Source organism: Cyprinodon variegatus, unplaced genomic scaffold (assembly GCF_000732505.1).
Source record: "Cyprinodon variegatus isolate N-32 unplaced genomic scaffold, C_variegatus-1.0 Scaffold448, whole genome shotgun sequence".
Classification (NCBI taxonomy): domain Eukaryota; kingdom Metazoa; phylum Chordata; class Actinopteri; order Cyprinodontiformes; family Cyprinodontidae; genus Cyprinodon; species Cyprinodon variegatus.
In genome coordinates, this window is record NW_015150901.1 from 668,974 (window position 1) to 692,005 (window position 23,032).

The 23,032-nt window shown below is 39.8% G+C and overlaps 1 protein-coding gene across 1 annotated transcript; it reads right to left on the minus strand.

Moving 5' to 3' along the window:
- Positions 1-2,853: 2,853 nt before the first annotated feature.
- On the minus strand, positions 2,854-22,088 carry lamc2 (laminin subunit gamma 2). Its single transcript, XM_015389129.1, has 21 exons — positions 21,910-22,088; positions 15,422-15,598; positions 15,234-15,351; positions 14,520-14,641; positions 14,308-14,439; positions 14,039-14,228; positions 13,407-13,519; positions 11,941-12,333; positions 11,598-11,831; positions 11,375-11,511; positions 10,381-10,531; positions 9,426-9,631; positions 9,201-9,280; positions 8,978-9,115; positions 8,246-8,390; positions 8,015-8,164; positions 7,760-7,874; positions 5,706-5,902; positions 4,721-4,879; positions 4,548-4,647; positions 2,854-4,405 (listed from the first exon to the last, which is right to left on the minus strand). Exons 1-21 carry the CDS (start codon positions 21,983-21,985, stop codon positions 4,152-4,154), a joined length of 3,387 nt encoding a protein of 1,128 aa, XP_015244615.1. The 5' UTR covers positions 21,986-22,088; the 3' UTR covers positions 2,854-4,151.
- Positions 22,089-23,032: the final 944 nt, after the last annotated feature.

The following is a 23,032-nucleotide window of genomic DNA, read 5'->3' on the forward strand; positions in this document are numbered from 1 at the left end:
AGTCTTAAGTCTTCAGTGAAATCATAGATAAATAACTACTTTAATAATTACTCCAAAAATCAATTTAATGTAGATATTAGTACATATAAATATCAATTTTATGCAGAAGAATTTTTGGTAAAAGTAGGTCATGACAATGGAGAAAATGTTCGCCCCAGAAATTTTGTCTTTTACACCTTTAATCTAGAAAGCACGGATGTTGAAATATATGCGTCTATTTGTAAGGAAAGGCTGTAGGAAAGTATAGTTAGTCTTTATTTAGAAAATATGGATTTTGTGGATTGTTCCTGTTGGAACATAGATTGACCAAAAGGTTCTGGTGCCTATTAGCTTTCGGCCACCCCTCAGCATACATTGCTTATTGCCTGGCCACCCTTATTTTACGCCTTTGCAGAAATGGAATCACATTTTCTTTCATGTGGGCTCTTCCTGATTGCAGTTTTTTTCTTTCTGCATTGAGCTCCACCGAAAGACTCCCTATAGCCTATTAAAATTTCTTGCTTGCCCCAAGTAATGCTTTTAACAACCGCAGAAGACAGTTCCCCGCGCCACCTGGTACCTCTCAGGTGATTCAACAGACATCTAATACCAAGCCATAAAGCCTCTATTTTCAACCTGATAGATTGAGTCATTGGAGTCTACCAGTGGGTCTTCTACTGTCACCATACTAAGTATAACCGTAACCTTTGAGCTCCTGGATGCTGTATTCATGTTGGAAATCCTTAACATCATCCGTTCAACCTCCATCCCTCAAGACATGAGGGAAATATCTCTTTGAGGCTGTGGAAATATGATCCTCTGATAATTTCCTCAGCCAGACATTTCCAGCTAAATATTCCTGGGTAACTGAAAGAAACCTATCCTAGCACTGAATCCAACTCATTACCAGGTGGTAATAAATTGACATCTTCACCCTTCTTTTCACTTGAATCTTCATGACATTGAGCAAAAGTCCAATAACAAGGTTCAGATCAGAGAAACTGTTCTTCTTAATCACATGACCCTAAGACATCAGTGAGACCCGAATGGACTTAGGATTAGACAACTCTTATTGTCATTTTGTATACAGTGTAAACAAAACAAAATTTCGTTTTGTACAGCTTTCATAACATTTCCAATTCCTAAAGTACAGCACTCATCAAATGGAAACAGTGAAGGAGAAAAAAACATGGTGCACATTGATGTGGAAATTCAGAGCATTAATATATATGCTGTAATTATGCAGTGTTTTTGGTTTGGTGTTGTCAGTTTGATGCAGAGTTTGTGACATGATTTAGAGATTTCTCAACAGTTCAGCAGTCTGATGGCAATGGGAAAGACGCTGCAATGGATTCTGCTGGACCTGCATCGGACGCTTCGAAGCCTCTTCCCAGAGGGCAGCAGGGAGAACAGTCCATGGTGGGGGGGTGAGGGGTCATAGGGGGGTGAGGTGTCATTAAGGATGTTCCTGGCTAGGGACACACAGTGCTGGGTTGAAATGTCTTTTATACCTTGGGTATAAGAGACTCCTTTGTGTGCCACAGAATTACAAGATGGAAAACCTTTTAGGACCCCTTCCAAAGACTCCAAGGCAATCATGACTGCTGATAATGACTGAGCACAGACATTAGACCTTCTCAGCCATGGTGTGTTCTTACATCCAACATTGGCCCAGGCTTCTGTACCTGAGAAACTTGGGAACAGAAGACAGATGCCCTCTACAGCACTTGGGTTGCAGAGCATGAGTTGAGCTTAGATGTGAGTCCAGTTCTTTTCAGCTGGTACAGCTGAATAATGCACGACAACTGTGGTTTCTTCAATGCCATTTGGTGTAACTGCTTGTCTCTAACAGATTATTCCATTAGCATGCAACGGCTACTGGTCTTGCTCTTTCTGCCGACGGTGGGTCTGTTGAGAGGAGGCAAGAGCTTCTCTCTTAAGTGCGGTTTATTGCCCAATCACGAAATTCTCACATGACTGGAGAATCTGCCCGACTTTCAGCCTGATCATGTGTCATGTAGTGTACAGGGGGGCGTTCAGACTCTCAACACCACCTCCCCATCAGGAATCATAAGGTCGGGTGAAAAATCAATCATGTTTGAAATTCAGTCGGCCATCGTAAGGTGATCTTGGGCGAATCGCTCAGTGCGTAAACAAGGATTTTTCTTCTTCTTCCTCTCAGATGTAAACCTTGAAGCATGGCGGGGGTGCAATGAGTAACATGGAGTTCTTTCTGTAAAATTGACAGACCGTAGTAGCCGTGTTTGCTCAGCCATGTTTTGTCCAAATACGTCGTCAGCTTTTCTTTTTAGGGCTTTCAGCACTAAATTGCCCAAATAGCCAAGGCAGCGCGTTTCACTCTAGTGAGCTTCATATTCCTCTTCTACTGGTTATGCTTCTGGATAGACGAGTCCGAGTAGCGCCATCTCACTGCGGAGCTGAGTTCCACGTAGTTTTTTGGCGTACAGTGTGAGCAGGTAGATCGCATTAGAGCGTCGGGCCGCACAGTGTGAGAACAAACATTATGAGCTGTGAACTTTTAAACCCTGTGGTTTCATTGTGCGGTTTGAGCTGTAGCTGCGTGCAACGATTGAAAACAATCGCACAGCGCATGCCCCGCTTTATTCTTATCACACCTAACATGGACCCTCGGTCTTCTAACAGTGGAGTAGTCTACTTCTCAGCAATACAATGACATTCAAAGATTTTTGTTTTAATGTATTATTCATCCAAAATTGTTTCTTTAAAAATATTTTTCTTTTAAATTTGGGAAATTAAACAACAGAGACAAAGATGGATCTAGAATTAATCTTTTTGAAAATATGAAATGGAGACCCATATATAACAAAAGATCTGAAAAATATTTTATTTTAAATCGGTCAGAAAACATAAATACCTTCTACTGTTTCAGGGATCCAAGACTTTTGATTACAAATAATAATAAAAAAATGAATATATATATATAATAGCAAAACTATCTTTCACTATGTACAGTCATAAATACAAAAACAACATAAAGAAATGTATTTTATTGCTGACAATCACACATTAAAAGAGAAATATTTTTGTTTATAGTTATTTTTAGTGAAAACACCCTAAATGATTCATTTTACCTGCAGTAAACTGAAGTTTATTAACTTGGAGAAATGAAGGTTTTAGAGTTACTCACCTTCTCCCTCCTTATTGATTAATAAATACTAGAAAAAAGAAATGTCTCATTAAAATGCTTATAAAAAGTAACAATCTTAACGCTTAACTTTATTTTAGTGTCATCAGCTGATGTTCTCAGGTGGAAATGTTTGGACGGCTTCAAGTCAAAAATGGCGACAGTGAAAGGAATGGTCTGGCACTGTTCAATGAGGGAACTTTGTATAAATCTGCAGAATTAATGTCTAAAAAAACTATTTACCGTAATAAAAGGTTCTAATCTGATGATATAGTAATGCTTATGTGTACCATATCATCTTTATTTTTAAAACACTTTTAAACAGTCCAGGTTCACAAAGTGCTATATATACTGCAGATACAAAAAAAGGTTGAACCCAAAAAGTTTAAAAAAAACATCCTATAAAATATTTAGATACATTATACGGAAATTAAAAAATACATGAAAGATATTGTCAATAAAATTAAAAGAGCTAACCTCTCGGGAAATTCAAAATGCTTTAATAAAATGTATTGTTTTAAAAAAGTTTTAACTAACACAGTGATAATTGCTGTCAGAATAGATCGTCCCTGTGGCTGCAAACCTGAGGGAGCAGGTTAGTAAATATTGTTGTAGGAGCTCAGAGAGGTCAGCAGGTGCCAATTCATTGAGGGATTTAAAAATTACAAGAACGTTAAAATGGAGCCTGAAATGCACAGTTAACAAATATAGTGACCTGATAATAGAGGTGATGTGCTAAGTAATTTTCAACAATGTACTGATAAATACAAAGTTTTCTTTGTTCTGAATTAGGAGTCAGATCTAGAACAGGTTTGATTTTCTTTTAGAATGTAAAACGATGCATTAAAACAAGCAGTGCCGTTTTCATCCACTGGTCCCACACAGAATGAGTGATGAGCCAGTCTGATATAAGGTTCCTCAGGAGGATCCGGTTCAAAGGCAGGAACTCCAGGTCACTGCAGCAGATTGTCAGTAGGGGAAAGAGTGTCCGAGCCGGCGGTGCCCCTCAGGGCTCCTCTATGGGCCGATTGTTGTAGCAGCCATTAGGGATGGTTCTCAGGATCTCCTCCAGGTTAGCAATATCTGCCAGGACGGTGTCGATGTCCATGTTGATGGTGGTCAGCCGGCGGCGTTGTACCTCTTCCTGCTGCTCCATGTCCTGCAGCCGAGGCCTCAGACCCTCCTGCACTTCCTTCTCAGCATTGTTCAGAGCTTCCTCCAGCTTCCTCACCTGCTCCTCATCTACAGTGTCTCCGTTATCTGAGGACACAAAGACATCTCTCAATGGCCCAGACTGAGTAAAATCAGCACAGCATCAGAAGGCACGGCAGGCTGAGCTCAGTAGAAACCTCATGTTTGACCAGAACTGTGAGGAATAGAAAATAAGTCGTTTAGAACTTACTCAGTTTGGCCAGCATGTCGTTAACAACTTGTAGCATTTTCTGAACAGCGTCTTTGCTCTGTTTGGCATTGGTGAAGGCTGCAGCTGCTCCATCAAGCGCCTGCAATAAACACACACCTTTATATTTATGTCCACCTTATCGCGGACCGTTTGTCTTTGTTGCCAATGGTTACCTCTTGGGCATCAGCCGTCAGCGTCTCCACCACATTCAGCTCATCATTCAGGTCATCTGTCGCCTCCTCTGCCCTGCTCTTTAGATCCTTGGCCTCCTTGTTCAGTTTTTTGGCTTCATCCACCAGACCAGCAGAGGGCGGTAGTGATTCAACTGCTTTCTGGAGGGTAAAATGAAAACAAAGAGTCCTGAGCTACATAATTTCTTCAGATTGTAGAATGTCTACCTAAGTACTATTTTATTCAGTTTTAAACCTAAAGTCAATGCTAAGAAAACAAATCAAATTATTCATATGAAATTGGTATGTGAAGCCCTTATTGTTTGAATAAACCTTCTGGACTATGTCCGCCAAGGAGTCATGGTGATATTTATCATGACTGTGAACAGGTTTATTATTATTATCATGTAGTGGAGGCTGCTGCCACATAGAATAATATAAGAAAAGACCCTGCATTGTCTGTTGTGGCGCAGGAATTACGGACGCCATCTTGGGGAGGTCGACCTGCTACCCTAACCTGCTGATTTGAGGATGCTTCAGCACTTTTGTTTGAACCGACAGACTGTTGACATCAGGGCTCGAGGGATAACTTTGAGTATTGACTATATATAGATATAGATATAGAGTGTATAAATACATATATACCCTCTATATATCCATTATATTATATAAATATACACAGACGTTCCCCATTGTAGGCCAATAAAAAGGGGTTTCCTATTCTATTTTATTCTCTCTCTCTGTATACATTTATATATATATATATATAAAGAGAGAGAGATTATATTTTTTAATTTGAATTTGTTTAAAGGTCAACCAGAGTTTTAATTGAAAAACAAACAATCCTATTTTTTATTTTTTATTTTTTTTTTTGCTTTTTACCTCTCTAAAAAAATCCTAGAAAGGAGCAAAATAAAAACAATAAAAACAAAGATCAAACGCTGAGCCATGAGCACAGCTGCTAATAGCTTCCATTCAGAGGTTTTACCTGCAGTTTATTAGCCAGTTTGTCCAGAGTGTCGATATTTCCCACGGCCTTATTGTAATCCCCGGACGCTTTGTCCAGATCTGACTGCGTTACATCGTTTTTGCGAACAGCTTCCTGGATGGTGGTGTTGATGCTTGGTAGACGTCCAATGGCTTCATTAGCCAGAGCTTTGCTGTCACTGATCTGCTGGTCAAAACCTTAGAACACAAACAATGGATTTATAAAGAGATGGTTTAATCTCTACAGTGTTCCATATCAGGTTCTGCTGCATTCCACCTATAAACAAGCTGCTGTGATCCAGTTTAGAAGCTGGATCTCTAAATCTAACCAAACGGTTTTTGAAAGCCTTAAATCCTGGATAGGTGCCTTTTCCCAGTGGGTTTCCTTTAAGGACAGATATGGGATTGAAGGTTGGAGTTAATCTGTGACGCTTCAAAGACTACAAGCAAAGTTGCCACAGTCCTATTTCCTCTGACTTGTTGATCATTTTATCTACACAAGCAGAGCCTGAGGTCGACTGAAGAATAATACGCAGTTTACAATTTACACCTTCTTTCAACTATCATTGCTTAGGATGTGCTTAATGGCCTAGATTAAAAAACAAACAAACTTATTACTGGACTAGAGGCAAAGATAGTTTCTAGTGACCGGTTCTCGTAGAAGGCCCAGGAATAAACACTAAAAGAGGGTAGTGTCTCGTAGTTTCCAGCTTTACCTAGTAACGGACCAAGCCAATATTAATCGACTCCCATAGATCTTTAGAACATTTTATACCTACTGTTTAGGTTCCACTTATTTGGCTCTATGTTGTGGATTTCTGTGTAGGGAATTGCTGCTTCAGATAGGGGTTCTTAAGTTTACGGCAGAGCTGTCTTTCTGTAGAGGGTGGGGTTTCTGGACCTGCAACCTCAGGGTTTCATTCCTCCTTCATGCAGATTATGTTTTTTTCCCATCTTAAAGCTATACCATTCAGTGTGCACAGAGGGGTCTAAAGCTGGAAGGAGAGTTTGCTCCTCAATATCTGGGTTCATTGTTCTCATTCTGCAAAATCTATCTACATTCTTAAATTACGTGTATTTACCCTTAATTTTAATAAGGTAATTAAAATGATTTACCAATGGAATTAGTTTTTTTTACTTTTAAAATAAGATAATTAGATAATATTCAATTTGCATATCACAATGCAATTGCTTTTTCTTATTTTAAATGTACATTTCAAAGTGTCTCACTTTCTTCCTCAATTGAAGAAAAAATACCTTATTTAGATTTAGGTAGTGCAGATGGAGAGCTGCTACCAGCTGTGGGATGATTCCTTACTTTATCTGGAGGACTTTCAGGTGCAGAGAGATGAACATGATCTGAGCTAAGCCTGCAGTAAAACCAGTCTGTTTTGGTGAAGGATTAAGGAATATTCTCCCAGTGGAGGTTTTCCAGCTGCATCTACCAGAAAGAAAACCTGTGGCCTGAAACTGAACTCACTAAAGGAGTCAAGAACATCGTAAGGTCTCCTACATGTAGGTAGAACACACCACCTTGGTGTCCTATTTCTATAATGAAAGAGCTTTTAAAGAGGCCAGAATTTTTTTTTTTAGATGTTTAAGTAAATTAAAATATGCAATTTTGTTTTTAAAGAAGTTAAGAGAAATGTTAAACTAACGCTACAAAAACAGTACTGACACTGGTGGCATGGCTTCTGGGCTGGAATCATCTGCTAAACTTCCTCATTTTCTTTTTGGTCTTCCCAATACATTTGCAGATTAGAAGAAATATAAATTATTTATAAAACCTTTGTTGGTAGATTTTTTTTTTTTTTTTTTTTACAGTTCCTTGAATCACAACAACTTTTGTGAATCAGTTATCAGCCCTAAAACCACCCAGATCAGTATTGGCAGTTTGAGCTGAAACAACTAATTTATCTTTCTGTTGATTTTATTTTTATTATCAACTGAAGCCACCAATTGTGGTTGTACAATAAAATACATACATTTCGTCACATGCATGTGAAATGTATCCCACAGCGCCCCCTGTTGAAGAGACTAAGCTGACATCCATACCTCTCAGGGTGTTGAGGGTGTTGCTCAGGTCCTCGTCGTTGGTTCTGATGCTTTGCAGAGCCTTTTCGGTTTTGGTTTTAGCATCGTTGACTCTGTCCAACAGCTTGTTGTACTCCTGCAGAAAAAAACCAACTTAATCTGAGGAGGAACTTCTGGTCACAGACAAACAGACTCATTTGAGTCTCAATACTTTTTACTCATAATTAACCCTCATGACAGATTTATTTTTTCAGCTGGTTTCTGATTGATCTGTACCTTCTGGCCAGTTTTTCCTTTATCCAACTGGTCTTTAACGATTGTCCGTTGTTCTTGCATTTCATCCATCAGATCCTCTGCGACAGAGATGTTCCTCTGCACCTCCTCCTTCAGCCCATTCAGCTCGGTGAGCAGGGCGTCCACATCCCCCTGAGGATAAGGAAACATCTCTGGCTTAGAGACCTTTGCTGGTTAATGATCCAGATCCTGAGTTTCAGCAGCAGCTGTTACCTTCATTGATGCTGGGAGGCTCTTTTCCAACCTTGAGATGTCTTTCAGCATGTTGTTAGCCATTTTGCTTTCCTGGCTGGCATCATCACTCACTCCAACTGCCTGCTTCTCCAAATTCTTCACATCTGCAGATTTCTGATCATAACTGGTTGCAAACAGGAGAAATTGGTCAAATATCTAAATCTCAGACACAACAAAAAAAATCAGAAAAGGTTTCACTAGGGCAGTTAAATATTCCTTACAGCAGATTTAACTGATGAATTTAATCCACAGGTAGATTTTGGTATCATTAGCAAACTAATGGAGGAAGCCATATTTGCTAAAAATATACCTAATTAGCAAATAAAGAGAAGGAGAGCCATATGACTCCTTGAGTCATCCCAGCAGTAAACAGCTTAAGAGGAGCAAATCCTAAATAATAATTAAACTTTATTGATCTCACATCGGAGAAATTTACCTCTGCATTTAACCCATCCCCTTGGGGAGCAGTGTGGGGTTAAGGGTCTTTTGCTGTGGGAGTGGGGCTTGAACTCAGAGACTAAGGATTCCAAGCTCTATGCGCTAACCACTCCCCAAAACCTATCAAAAACTATACGTAATTAAATATTGAGCATAAACATTTTTATTGAAACAATGAAGAAGTGGTTACAGAATAATGATAAGAAGAGTCTGAACAGCTTCATCTTTTGATGTATTTATTCGTTAGGTTAGATGCCAACAGGAGCAACTCACAGGCTCTTCAGATCTCCAACCAGCTCTTTGACTTTGTTCTCTCTGTTCATTAGAGGTCGCACCAAATCGAGACTCTTCTGTGAGTCGCTCAGAGCCTCGTCGGCTGTCTTCTTCACGGAGTCGGCCGTCGTTTTGTGACTGGAAGATGAAACAAAGTAATTCAGCAGCGGCGATGATAATAAAGGTGAACCAGGTTTATCAGTGACGTCATGTCGGTTTTTACTTTTCAGCCAGGTCTTTTGCCAGCGGCACCAGCCGACTTAGACTGTCTGAACTCTGGGGATCATCACGAAGAGGAAGCTCCTTAAAGAAAAAAAAACAAAAAAAACAGAGGAAAACAGTCAGTAATGAATTACCTGCAGCCCTCACAGAAATATCTGATCAGCAGAAAGTCTTGTTTTCATTATTCAGCTTGTCTCAGAGGTGTTGGATTGTTATGAAAACTTACCACTGACTGGAGTTTGGCTTTGGCCCCCTCCAGTTGGTGTCTCATCTCATCCATTAGTGTCTCCACGTCCTCCACCTTGGTGTTGAAGGTATTCCGCTGCTGCTTGATTTGCTCCGCTATGTCTGAGATGTTCTGGATATTCTTTTCTTCTGTCAGCTGAGTCCTGCTGATGGACAACAGACGATCCTGCAGGCTTTTGTCTTTCTCTGTGAAACAGAAACATGAGACTTCATTAATAAAAAGGTCTTTTATTAAATGAAACTTTAGCAACAAGTTAAATAGACTGTACATATTCATCTGCAGTACCTTTAACAGCCACTAAGGGCTGCTAAAACCCAAACAAAGTGAGAAGAGGTCTAGTTTGGAAAAATAACATGATTCCTGTTACACAGCTGTATCCTGTTTAGAAAATAAAGAAAGAAAAAGAAAATGCTGAAATTCAAAATAACTTATAATAATTAGAATGTTTTTGTATTTATTCCCCCATAAAATCTGTATTTTCTTTACGATATATATTTTGCTCACAAACGAAAAGAAAGAAGAGATTACCTTACCCTGCCAAATTTATTAATAAAGCCCTTTAAACATCCAACAGGACCAACAAGCTGTACTCAATCATAAGATACACAACATCAGTAATAAAACAACTATTAAAGTGGTTTATTAAAGTAGCAGTAATAAAATAATGAAAGATACACAGTAAAGTATAGTAAACATCTAAAATTGTGTCAAAAGCCAAAGAAAAGAAATTAGTCTGTAGAAAAGATTTAAAATCAGAAAAAGAAGTTTAATAAAAATTGAAAGTTATTTTAAGGAAAACAGATCCAACTTTAAATGTTTTTTTAAATGTTGTTTTAGTTATGATTTAAATATAGAAATTTGAAACATTTGAAAGAATCCTCTGATAATGCTTCTATTCCTGAAGCATACTGTATTTCTACACGGGTAAACTAACCTGTGAGGTCTTCGCTGTTCTCCTGCAGATTCTTTACCAGCTTCTCTATCGCTTTCAGGGCCGCCTCCATCTCTGCGCCGTTTGTCAGAGTTTGGCCCGATTCAGAGAAGAGCCTCTCCAGCTCTTTAAGTTTCACAGCGTAGCCCTCCATCTGATGGTTAAAAAGAGTTAATGCACTGCTGCCCGCAGAACATCTGACATAAGAAATGCTTTTTTTTATAACTGTATAGAAAGATAAAACAAATTATAAATATGATGTAAAAGAAATCTAAGATTAAAGCAGACAAATATTGAAAAAACTCAAAATAAATCACCATGAGTCATAAAAAGGTTTTTCATTTGTTCACAAGAAGCAGTAATTATAGAACTGCTGGTCAAAGTGATAAATAACAAACTTTATTCTTTCCCCTATAGATTACATGACTGTATTGTATAAAAAATGTAGCCTTTATTCTTTGCATTACATCAATCTAAAGAGCTTAAGATTTATAAATGTTCGTGTAAAAGTTTTAGGCAAATGATTTATATTTTTAACTGGAACAAATGGATCAAAAATATTTCACTTAAATATTATATAGAGATGGAGATTTTCTTTGCTGCTTTGCACTGTAGAGTCAGTGGCTCCATGCAAACTGCTGGATTTCTTTCGATAAAAAAACTTTGAACCAATCTGACTGTTTTGTTTCTGTAAAATACTCTGAGACGACGTGTGTTGAGAATTGCATTACATACATAAACTGAATTAAATGAAATTATTTTCATAATAAAATAAATGCTTAAAAAACTATTTCAAAGACTTGATACTGTTTTCTGTTTTATAGTTCAATTTCTACAACTGATGTGACTCCAATGTACCATTTCTATTTTAATGCATTTATTGTGCTGTGGTAGAAGAATTAACAGACGTCCAAACTAATTTCTTGGAAATAGTGCTGTGAAAACCAGAACCTTTGATTTATTTAACATTTCCTCTGTACTGAAGAGATTAGATTACCTTCTTTTTGATGGGGTTGAAACAGGCGGGGCAGTTGGGTCGATCACACCTCAGGCCCTCAAAGCCTGGTCGGCACTGGCACCGACCAAAGTCGTCACACTGATCGTCATCTGAGCCCTTAGGGTCACAGTTACAGGCTGCGGAAAGAAACAGCTGAAGTGTTGGGAAACATTTCTCAGATTAGAGGTGACAGAGAATGAGATGGTCTGGATTCTGTTCTCACGTTTGCAGGCATCAGTGGATCGGTTGTGGTAGAAACCTCTCAGACAGTTCTCACAGAAACGTCCAGTGGTGTTGTTTAAGCATCTCAGGCATTCTCCGGTGGAGCGGTCGCAGCTCCTTGCCATGTTGACGTCGATGTGACCGTTGCAGTTGCAGGGTCTGCAGGCTCGCTGCACACCTTGAAGACCTGCAGGGTCGCCGTAAAAACCCTGGCGACAGGTGTCACAGTAAAACCCTGAAGGGACACATCAAACATCAACATCACTGACATTTCAATCTGCAAAGCATTTTGATTGGTTACTAAAAGCCCCATTTCTTTTCTGTTGAGTTACTTCTGGACTCACCAATGGTTCCTGGAGGACAGTGGTGACATTGAGGCTCCAGAGCTCCAGCAGCCAGAGAGCACGACGTTCTCTCTGGGCAGGGACACCTCACACAGTTCCCCTGCTGCCCTGGGTCTTTGTAAAAGCCTTCTGAGCAGCTTTGTTCGCCTGGCGTCTCATCAGCAGAATAACAGTCTCCAGTCTGGGGGTCGCAGCTGCCCCCCCTGCAGCTGCAGGGCTCACAGACGCTGAAGGATCCTGCTGATGGGACTCTGCGCCTGAACCCGGCCGAGCAGCGCTCACAGAAGTCCCCCTCGTATCCCGGAGGACATCTACAGGTCTGAACCCAGCTGGCCGAGATGCCTTCCCCACGCCGCGCAGAAACCAGGTTCACGTTGTCAAGGTAACCACGGCCTGAAGGAATGACACAATTGTAATGATGAGGAGATGGATTTAAACTGTTTCCTGTAGAAGTGCTGCTAGATGTCGTCAGCATAAAGGCTGACCCTGAATTTTGTTGACTTCAACTGACAAACACCATAAACTGAAGATTAAAACAAACACTTGTTGGTCATAAATGTATTTAAAATGCCCAAATTTTACACCTGGGTATAATTGTGCCTTTAACCCTTTAAATAAAAAAAAAGTATGTTTGAACTGTAAATATACAGTCATCTATTACATATTACAATCAAAATAATAATTTTTTTTAATGTATTTATTACTGTTTTCAAATTTGCATTTTAAAAAATGAAATTGTCTAGAGCTGTTTTAAACCAAATTTAAAGCTAAGTCTCTCTAAGTCTAACACCCAAATGCTTCACATTTTATACATGAACTGTTTAAGATCGCTACGTCATCAGTCGGATATTTGAGCACTTCAAAAACATCAAATACATGTAATGAATGGAAAATCTATAATAAATTGCAGAGAAATGAAAAATGTATCACTTATAATTAAAATAACACATCTAATATAAGTGATTCAATATGTATGTGTTTTTTTTCTTTTGTCTGAATGTTCAATAACAACTCAAGATTAAAAACTTTTTACATTTCTGACAATTATTTGATGGTTTGGGCCTTAAATTGTTAGAGTGAATGAAACATTTATATCCGTTTATATAAATGATATAAATGTATCATGTTTAACAATCTAAAACAAACAATGATTCAAAGGAAGATGCTTATTTGCATCAAATTATATTCAATAACTATAAAAAACCAATTTTGAAATAATTTATTCAAAAATGATTTAAAATGTAAACCATATTTTTAAAAAGACGATAATTGTGAATTAAAAATAATAAAAGCAAGACAGATCTTTAAAATATTGTTGTAAAGTTAATATATAATCAACTAAACATCAATCAAACAATCGTTTCCATACCCCCAATGATTACAAATACTGTGGGATGATTACGTCTCATTATATATTTATAGCATAAATGTTTGATTCTTTTCTTAAAAAAAATAAAGGGTTTTACCATTTTCTCCAAACGTGGCCCGGATCTTTATGGCTGTAAGGTTCTGGAGGAGTTTCTGGAACTCAAATGCTGAAAGTTGAGGTCTCCATTTGCTGCTTAGCTGCTCATCAAGCCTGTTCAGAAGAACAAAACAAAAGTCAAGCTGTGGAAACTGTTTTTGAAGCTAAAGCTCATGAGACAGTCTGCTAAGGCCCTTCATCAGTCGTCACATTAAACCTGCAGAACAAGAACAGATTCAACCGGTCCAGTTTTTGCTGCCTCAGTTCATTTTTTTTACATAATTATAAGATATCTGGAAGTTATGGTACCGCTTAGAATCTTTCAGAATTAAATGACCCTTTCATGGGTTTAACGAAAAGAACATGAACATTGTGTGTTTTCCAGGGAGAAAAGCCAAAATAAACATAGTTTCTACGTGTTTCAGCAGGTTAGAGTGTTTGGATTCCTTAGCTCCGGCATGCTTCCACTGCTGTGAAAAAGGTTTGGATTAGAATTCACAATGAGTTCATGTTGAAGGCATTAGAAACCAATGAGGCATTACAAAACACTGTTTTAATACCCTGTGTGTTTGGCCTATCACACACAGGGGGTATTAATACATGGAGAAAGAAGTAAGTGGACAGTTTTCTGACCTGAAGGTGTAGTGAATCTTTTTCCCACATGGGACGATGGACCTAAGGTCGCCCAATGAGGCAGCCACTCTCAAACCGGCCCCTTCCAGGATCACATCAGTTGTGGACGGGTGTCGAACGCCGCGGTCCAAACGGAGTGAGAAGGAGAGGTTCTGACCATAACTCAGTAGTTTATTTCCCAGGTAGGACACTGCAAGACAGGAGAGAAAACATCTGGTTAGATGATTAGAGGGGGAAACAAGAGAGACGAGGAGCAGAGCTAGTCTCACCTGGTGCGTAAAGGTAAGTCGGCAAACTTTGTTTGGAGATCACCTCCAAGTCCTGGTGTTTGGGTGACCAGCGGAAGAAAACATCTGGAGGAGTCATACCATGAACCGTCGCTGCTGTCCAGCCATCTGGCCCTGAAACACCAGAGAAACACCTGGTTAACCCAGAAAGAGGCTTTAATTTTATCATGGGGAGTGGGTAAGTGTGACATTACCTGTACTGAAGGTGGAGGAGATGTTGTAGATGGAGTAACCAGGCTTTGCAGAACACTGCTCACTGTGTCCGTAACAGAAACACGACGAAGTCAAACTCCCAGAATCCTCTCTTTCCTGACGTCTGAAAACAACCAGCAAGATGTTGATGTGAAAGAGAAACAAGAACTGTGTCACTAAGAAATAGATGTCTGAAATAAAAATCAAGATCTAAATTCCTTTAAAAATGCATTGTTTGGCACCTATTCATTGTGTTTAAACCTGGAGAGAAGCTGTGTTGACAAAGAATAAATGTTCCTACACATAAAACATGAACAGTTACATCTTCTGGACCATTAATCTAATGAAAAATATTAATTCCATTTTAATTTTTTCTCCCAGTTCTGTGTTTTTCAAAAAAATATTTATTTTCCTCTTTAACCTACTGTATTTTTCCCTTATTTAACACAAAATCCAAGCTTCTGCGCTGAACGCACTGGGTGCTCACTGTGGTCAGTTTATTAGATTCTGTTTAACATTGAAAATGCTGCCACCTCCTGGAAAATAAAGCTATGTCAGACATTTGGAAACAAACTGTTTTACAATTAATTGTATATTTTCGGATAAGATTTAGTTGAAGTAGTTCTTAATATCAATGGAAGAGGGCAAATAAAAACCTCCGTAGAGTAAACATATAAAATATTTTTTAGTTTCATGGCTAGAGCCCATTTAGTCACCTTTGTCTGCAGCCGTTCGGCCCCATCGGTCCATCGGGGCAGCGCTCACATTTGTCCCCACTGACTCCTTCCTTACAGCTGCAGCGCCCCCTGCTGTCGCATGTATCACTGACAGACCCTGTAGACAGAAAACACTCTCAGACCTTTTTTCAAATGTGCTGACATCACACGGAGGGGTGTGTCCTCACCTGCGGGGTTACAGCTGCAGGGCATGCAGCTCTGTCCCGCCCCCTGCTGGTAGAAGCCGTCCTTGCAGCGCTCGCAGTGTCGGCCCTCAGTGTTTCCCTCACAACCCATGCAGTAGAGACCAAAGGCATCCCGCAGGCAGTACCGGGCCTTGCCGTTACATTCACAGCGGAGATTTGCTGCAGGATGAACAAAAGATGGAAAGTCATGGTGAAGATTCTCAGTCATCCAGGTCATAGTCATTCCAAAAAGTTAAAAAACAGTCCTCTGGGCTTTGTTTCCATGTTTAAAGACAACAGATTAATTTAATGACATAGACAGGTATGGGGCATTGCTGGCTGACAAAGAAACCAAATGACCCAATTCCAAAGGGGTGGATCCATTCTTCTGTTTCTATTTGCATGATTTCTAAACAAAATCTTTTCAAACTCAACGCTATTTCTCACATTTGAATTGAAAAAGCTTCCTGAATCGGAAGCCAAACGTCTTTAAACTTGGAAACAAAGTGCAGTGGATTGTTTTTTTTTATTTTTATTTACTTTTTTGTAATCATAAAGTGGAAAGTTTCCCATTTGAATGTGAGCAGAGGAACAAGATCTATGTGGTTCTTGTGGTTTAAGGGGCTGGAAACAGTGAACTAAAGCTCTGCAGATAAATCCCACTGACCAAACTTCTGGTCTAAGGAAACACCTCAGAGTTCAGGGGTTATCATCAGATCTGACCCATGGTCAGATCTCTAGCCTGCTAACACATCCTAAGATAAAAGGACACATCAACAACATTTCATTTAGAAAGTGAGAATGAAGAGAGAAGAGGATGAGAGGGCCTGCAGAAACATCTCCTCACTTCATGTTTTTATATCTGTTCCACACGATGAAGCAGAAAGTTCCTCAGCAGCTCTGATTTATGGGCTGAAGTCTCACTAATATGATGCTTCAGTGGAGAAGTCTGCTTAAATTTAGAATTCAAACTTCGGAAAGAACTTCAAATATGAAATTATTACACACTGTTCAATAAATGATAAGTATTTTTAATTAAGAGTCATTTTCATCTGAATGTGCTTTACTGGAGGCATCCATGTTTGTCAAAGAACACTACTGCCACCTACTGGTTAGTGACGTCACGGTGCGGTATCGGCTGTTGATCAAGTCCCAGTGCTGTATCTGGTGTTTGTCACAACGCGCTATTATCCAAGTCATCTTTAAAACATTCTTCTTCCAAATGTTGGCTACATATTACGTGTTTTTTCACTGGCCAGAAGTTTAATGATAGTATCCCAACATCCAGCTGCCATGCACGTGGACATTGTCAGTTTCACTATAGCTCTGGTGATTTTCAATGGTGAAGTCCTCTGGAAATCTTCAATAATTGTTGTTGATTGCAGATGTGTCTAGTAGTTCACATTGATTTTTGCTTGTAAAGCGGGGAGAATGGCGCTAGGCGCGCCGTGACGTCGTTAGGGGTGCTGATGCCTATCTCTATGGGTGAGAGGCGGGGTACACCCTGGACAGGCCTTCAGTCCATCGCAGGGCAGAACTGGATTCATTAAAGTTAAAATATTAGTTAACAGCTAAGGGGAGTTTATATTTAAGAATTTAAAAATGGTCTGCTTGATCAAAGCCAAGAACATCTAAAATATATTCACACTTTAGCTGGGAAGCTGCTTCAAGGTGTGCTTTGACCTTTAACCAGTCATGATGTTGGTACTTTCTGTCAGTGTTGTGCCTGAACGCGTTCATTGAACGAAAGTTCATGAACTCGTTCATATTTTGGGCGAACGTGAACTGAACGTACTGTATTACTGCCTGATGAACGTTATTGTGAACTCGTTCATTCTGGCGTCTGTGAACGGCACGCTCTCTCAGTTCAGCTCCGTTCAATAGGTTGCCAGATTTCTATAGAGTCCTCCAGGTGAAACCCCGGCTAAATCACACCGTAAACAGGCCTTAATATGTAGCGGGAAAAACACCCAATCTGGCAACACCAGCTACTAGTGTCGTAGCCTACAGCCGCGTGCGTCATCAAAACAAAATGCAGCGGAAAGCAACAACAGCATGGAGGCTACCGTGGAGGCGACAAAGCAGCAGTATGATCACTTAAAACAGTTTTATGACCAGGTGGTCGGTGAGGATGAAGGCAACAATCTTACATTTCTCTACAAACTTTGCCCGCCGGCTTTCAGTAAAAAAATCCACCCTTCAGTAACCTGGGGAAATCTGTCCCCTCAATGCTAATGTAAACCCTGGTTGGATAAGGATTCAAAACTGGATATGAAGATGAAATCTGACGCACAGTTTCAGTGTTACAACTGATAAAATAATTGATGTCTGTGGTTCTACAGAAGGCTATGATATAATTGAGCAATATATGAAAAAAAAAGAACTATGAACTAGTTCATTTTTTGGAACTGTGAACTTAGTTCAAAATTTTGAACTATGAACTATGAACTGAACTAGTTCATTTTAAAATGTGTGAACTGAACTTTGAACTAGTTCACGTAGAAAGAGAACTTTCCCAACACTGCTTTCTGTTGTATAAGATCTGCTTAAATACACTGAACAGAATTAAATGAACAAAAATAGATTAGTTTTAAAACCTAAAGTTGAAACAATGAAATATGTTTATCTTTCATCACAAGCAGCCAAGCTTCATCATCCTAAACTAATAATGAAACATTATCTCTGAATCTTAAAGTGATGCCATAGAAATGAACATTTCTAGACATAATTATCTTTACTAAGTAATTAGTGGTGTAGGTAAAAGAAAAAATATGCTCATTATAAATAAGGCGGATTCATAAAGGAACCCTCAGGGTTTGACCTTTCCTCCTGGAAAACCAGCAAATTCTGGGTTCAAATGAGGGCAAACTAAAATTATTTTATTTTCTGAGACAATATTTCAGATTTAAGGTGAGCCTGATAAATAAAAGCAGCTTTAAGTCTCTGAATCAGCCTGAGTCCTCAGGTGAGTTCAAGGTGTGTCTGTCTGAGGACGCTCTGTGATCACTGTGATTCAGCCGACCCAAACAGATCAGAGGAGGACGTCTAATTCCCCCTGACTCACTGACTGATAACAGTTCCCCTGAGGAGATGAGCTCAGGTGTTGTGTCTCAAGCCTTTTGACACGCAGCCTGAACCAACTCAGAAAAAAAAGATTCCATAGCTCGGGTCTGAGGCTGTTTTTATCGCCGGAGGGACCAATAAATACCGGCCACACCCAGAAGCAGGCCTGCAGATTTACAGAAAGCTTTATCCTGAATCTAAAACTTCCTTTGAGCTGGAAAGACATTACGTGAAGATGTTAAAGAATAACAACTGTTTTAAACCCATAAAGGGAATGATCTATAATTTTTCTCCTTTATCTTCACAAACAAAGAGAAAATTCACTTTTCCTTTCAGGAACCATAAACTGCGTCTGAAGCCAGGTGAGCGTTTCTTCGTTGAGTAACCGGGACACACCCACATGGAGAAGAATGTGTTCTCATTACAGCAGGAGAAACAGAACAGAACCACCTCTGAGGGAGCAGGTCAGGAACAGGGGATGATATAATTAAACAAGCAGAGAGCAGATTGAAAGTTTCCATTTCTTCGCTAAGAATTCCTTCTAGTTAAAAATCCTTCCCTCTGAAACACGTCTGTCCCCTATTTCATGTCAAATCCTGAGATCATTGACTGATTCTAGTCTGGCTAATCTTCTAACACTGGGATTATACTCCTATGATGTCAGACGCTTATTACCAGGATATATCATAAAGTCTGGGGTCAACAGATGAATGGAGAATCTGTTTCTTCTCCATTAAATCAAGGTTCTGGTTCCAGCTTTCAGATATGTGGTTTATAAACTGCTCATAAATCAAATGTATCATGGCTGTAAAAAAAATTCTTTTGTTTTATCTAATTTAGCCCACATGCAGACAAATGAGGAAAAGGGATGTCAGCTTTTCAGTTTTACCACCATGAAGTAAAACTTGGTGGAAAAATCATCAAAATCCATTAGGCTCACATTTTTTCATACCCCAGAGAGGTTTATTTCATGTTTCCTGTGACTCATCAGAATCAAGCAGGGAGCTACAGATTAAGGTGATGGTTAGGAGAGCGAGAGCAAGGAGGTGAATAAATAAATGATGCAGAAATATAAATAAAACAGATAATTATTTCTAAACTGATCTGTTATTTTATGACATTTAACTGATTTCTGTCTCAGGTCCAGTTAGAACCAAACTTTTTGGTAAATGCTAAATGGTAGGTACTTATGTAGCCCTTTAAAATCATGAAACTTGACCAAAGATAGTTTGGTCATTCACCCATTCACTCACACACTGATGGTGGCAAACTACATTGTCACCACAGGCTGCCGTACACTGGAACCACAGTCCCTGGACCACCAGTCCCTCGGACCACCACTTGCACAAGGACACGACACTGAAAGCTTGAGCCGGGGCTTGAACCAACAACCCTCCATTGCAGGGCAAATGCCACTGTTTTTGCTATGATAATATAAGATCAAGTCTGCCCGTATGAATATTTTTGCACCTAGCTGGATGCTCTGCATCGATCCAATCAGATCTGATCAAACCAGCCTGGTTTGATCAGATCTGATTGGGAGGAATGTTGCAGAACCTTTTTGTTTTCATGCTTCCAGTTCTGACCCAGAAACTGGACTCTGCTGACACCCCACAGCAGGATGCCATCACATGTGAGGGTCTCCCTGATGGTCCTGCTGATCCCCACTGATCACTCTGACTTAGTGAGATGTACCTACACTGGTTCTGGTGATCCAGCTGCTTGTTTCCCTCTCTCTGCATGATGACCAACCTGGATCTGAACCGGAACCCCTCTGCTCCCAATATTTATGTGTCACATCTCTCAGACAGCATCTAATTCCTTCCCTCATCTTTTCAAACAAGTAAAGATTTTACTGTTACATGGTTCTCTCCCAGTTGTATCATCACTGTTGGACCAGTCAGGAAGCAGAACAGACCACAGAGGTAGAACTCTAAGCTCTGCGGCTGATTTCTCTGTTTCCCTAAGTCATGTGTCAGCACATCTATCTAATTCCTCCCTAACACGTCTTCTAACCGCAGCAGTGAAAAAATCTGACCCTGAGGGCAAGGCAGCTCCTGTCTGACGGGCTGAGGTGGGGCGGGGTGGCAGCCTCGCCCATGGCTGCCTCCCTCCCTGCTGAATAGAAGACCTAGCTGTGTCCAGAATCTATCAGTTATGAAATCTAAGGTTAAAAGCTGCAAAAAGATCCTTTCAGCTGCCTCACGTCTCAGCAGGGAAGTTTTCAGTTAGATGGTCAGTTTGGAAAAAGAGCCAAAGTCAAAAAGAACCTTTGTAATCTCACTACTTTGAACCAAAAAAGCATAAGATTATGCCCATCACAGGAGTTGAATAAATGTGGTAAAATAAAGAAAAATGCTGCTGAATTCATTTTAAAATCAGTGAGATTTGCTGAACTAACCCTGTAGGACTTAAATGATCTGCTGCTAGCACCCTGATGCAACCAACGGCAGATGGAGTGCGTGGTTCCCCTTATGTTGGGGGGGCCAACATGTTATCAGGCAGGTAGTCAGAACTTCCAGAATGTCCCTCTTTTCTTTATGTCTCAACTAATGTGTCTGCATAAACCTTTGATCCACTTTCTTTTGTTAAAGATTCTTAAGAACCTGTTCATCAATATATGGATCTGAGGGTTCTGAGATTAGCTTTGAGCTGAAGGTGTCACCTCTCTGATTGCTCACAGAGAATCAATAACAGAAGCTGGGTAATCCTTGTCTTCAGCTGCATCCCATCCTTGCCTCACAGACCTCTATCATTTCAATCAGTCTGACTTTAATGGAAACCTGTGCTATAAGTCATGCACTACCTGCTTCAGATTCATACCTGCATCTGAAGGAATCAATCTGACTTCAACCAGTCTTAGAGACAAAGTAAATCACTTCAGCAGCTTTCTTTGAATTAAAAAAAAAAAAAACCCTACAAAATTTGCTCTCCTTCTTTGCTCAATATCAGGAAAATAAAACCCATATTTGACTCTAAACGTTTTACTGACCCGAAATGATCTTGCTTTGAATCATCCAGCTGTTAAAAACCAAACTGTTCCCATCAAACAAAACTGACCCCTGCTCTTCCTTATTGCAGTGATGCTGCTATCTTTTCTGACCCCCACTGTCACTGGGTTTAGTTCTGATAACCTGAAGGTATCAGTTGGGAGGCTGAGAGCCACCTTTGATAAATAATTAGCAAAGAGACAAAGTCCAGCTCTCCACCTTTTCAAGAAGAACTGCCTATTTTCTTTTGTCAGGTTCTGATCTTTCTATTCATCAGAACGGATCAGCCTCACCTAGAACTGCTTAAGGCTTCTGGTTCTGATGCCTGATCTCCTTCACCAGAAAAGATTTATAAAAAGCTGTGATCATAGGAGAACGTTTCTGTAAAAAGGAAAGGCAAATCAAACCTAAACAGTAATAGGAGGTCCAGGTACTTACAGTAGAAAGTGTAGGTGGTCTGGACCGAGCAAACTGCTGCCAATATCCCACAGAGCGAAATCCAGCTGCTCTTCATGTTGTTTGAATCCTGAAGTCAGCTGTGCAGAGAATCTGTTGGAGTCTCTGTGAGCTCTGCTTTTTAACAGCCCTCCTGTCCTGCAGCAGGTCTGAGCATGCTGCACACTCTGCCTTCCCTTACTCACATGTGATTCACAGACACACACAGAGGCAGAGGAAATGACGGCTGTGCGGGGAATCTTCCATCACATTTCCATGTTCACCATGCAGAGACAGAGGCTCTTAGACCCCATTCTTCTTGAGAATATGGTCTCTGTTTCAGACGGAAAGGAAGATTTCTGATATAAGCCTGTCTCTGTGCAGCTGAGTGCTTCAGGAAGTCCAGATAAAACCTCCAATAAATCACCATAAAGATATTACCAGCCTCTGTGGTGCCTTATCTGTCCTGGTTTTCCAGGTTTAATGATGAAGGAAGAAGATGGATGTTGTAATAAATGGCAACAAGAACATGAAAAGATGACAAAACACAAGCAAAAACAAGAATAATCTGAGGTATAACATCACAGAAATACAGGAAAAAATATATGGAATTTTAAGCAAACTTACTGGGATGAATAAATGAAACAAAGATATAATTTTGACTTAGTTCTGACAATGTGACCAAAGTGGTTAGAATAGCTAGAGGTGTTTTATCTTATTTGAACCTTCGTCTCCACCCTGTAGTTATGAATGTTTTCATGTGTAAACTGTGTCCTGCAGGCACGACACACCCTGAACCTCAGACACACTCTTACTCACGCACACTCACACTCACACCCTGTCAGCTCCTGTTCCTCATACATACAGCGTCACGCCCGATTTGCTGCAGTTGCCAAGCCGACACCACACCTGAACACACTCACACCTTATCAGCAGCTGACTGGATCATTTCAGTTTAACAACTGCTTATTACTGAACGTTTCTAAATTTAGTTAAAACCAAGATTTTCTGGTTTATTAGGTTTAGATGTCTTAGTGTAAAGGGTAGTCAATTCAATTCAATTCAGCTTATTTCTATAGTGCCAATTGGGGATATATTTTATTGCATATTGCATATCCCAGTAAAT

What these genes read in the sequence shown, in the direction of transcription:
- lamc2 (XM_015389129.1), bottom strand. Translation starts at nt 21,985, where the DNA reads ATGAAGAGCAGCTGGATTTCGCTCTGTGGGATATTGGCAGCAGTTTGC. An exon ending in CTCCTCCACCTTCAGTACAG is followed by an intron (nt 14,440 to 14,519) that starts GTAATGTCACAC and finishes CTGGTGTTTCAG; the next exon opens with GGCCAGATGGCTGGACAGCA. An exon ending in CACCCTCAACACCCTGAGAG is followed by an intron (nt 5,903 to 7,759) that starts GTATGGATGTCA and finishes TTGTGTTCTAAG; the next exon opens with GTTTTGACCAGCAGATCAGT.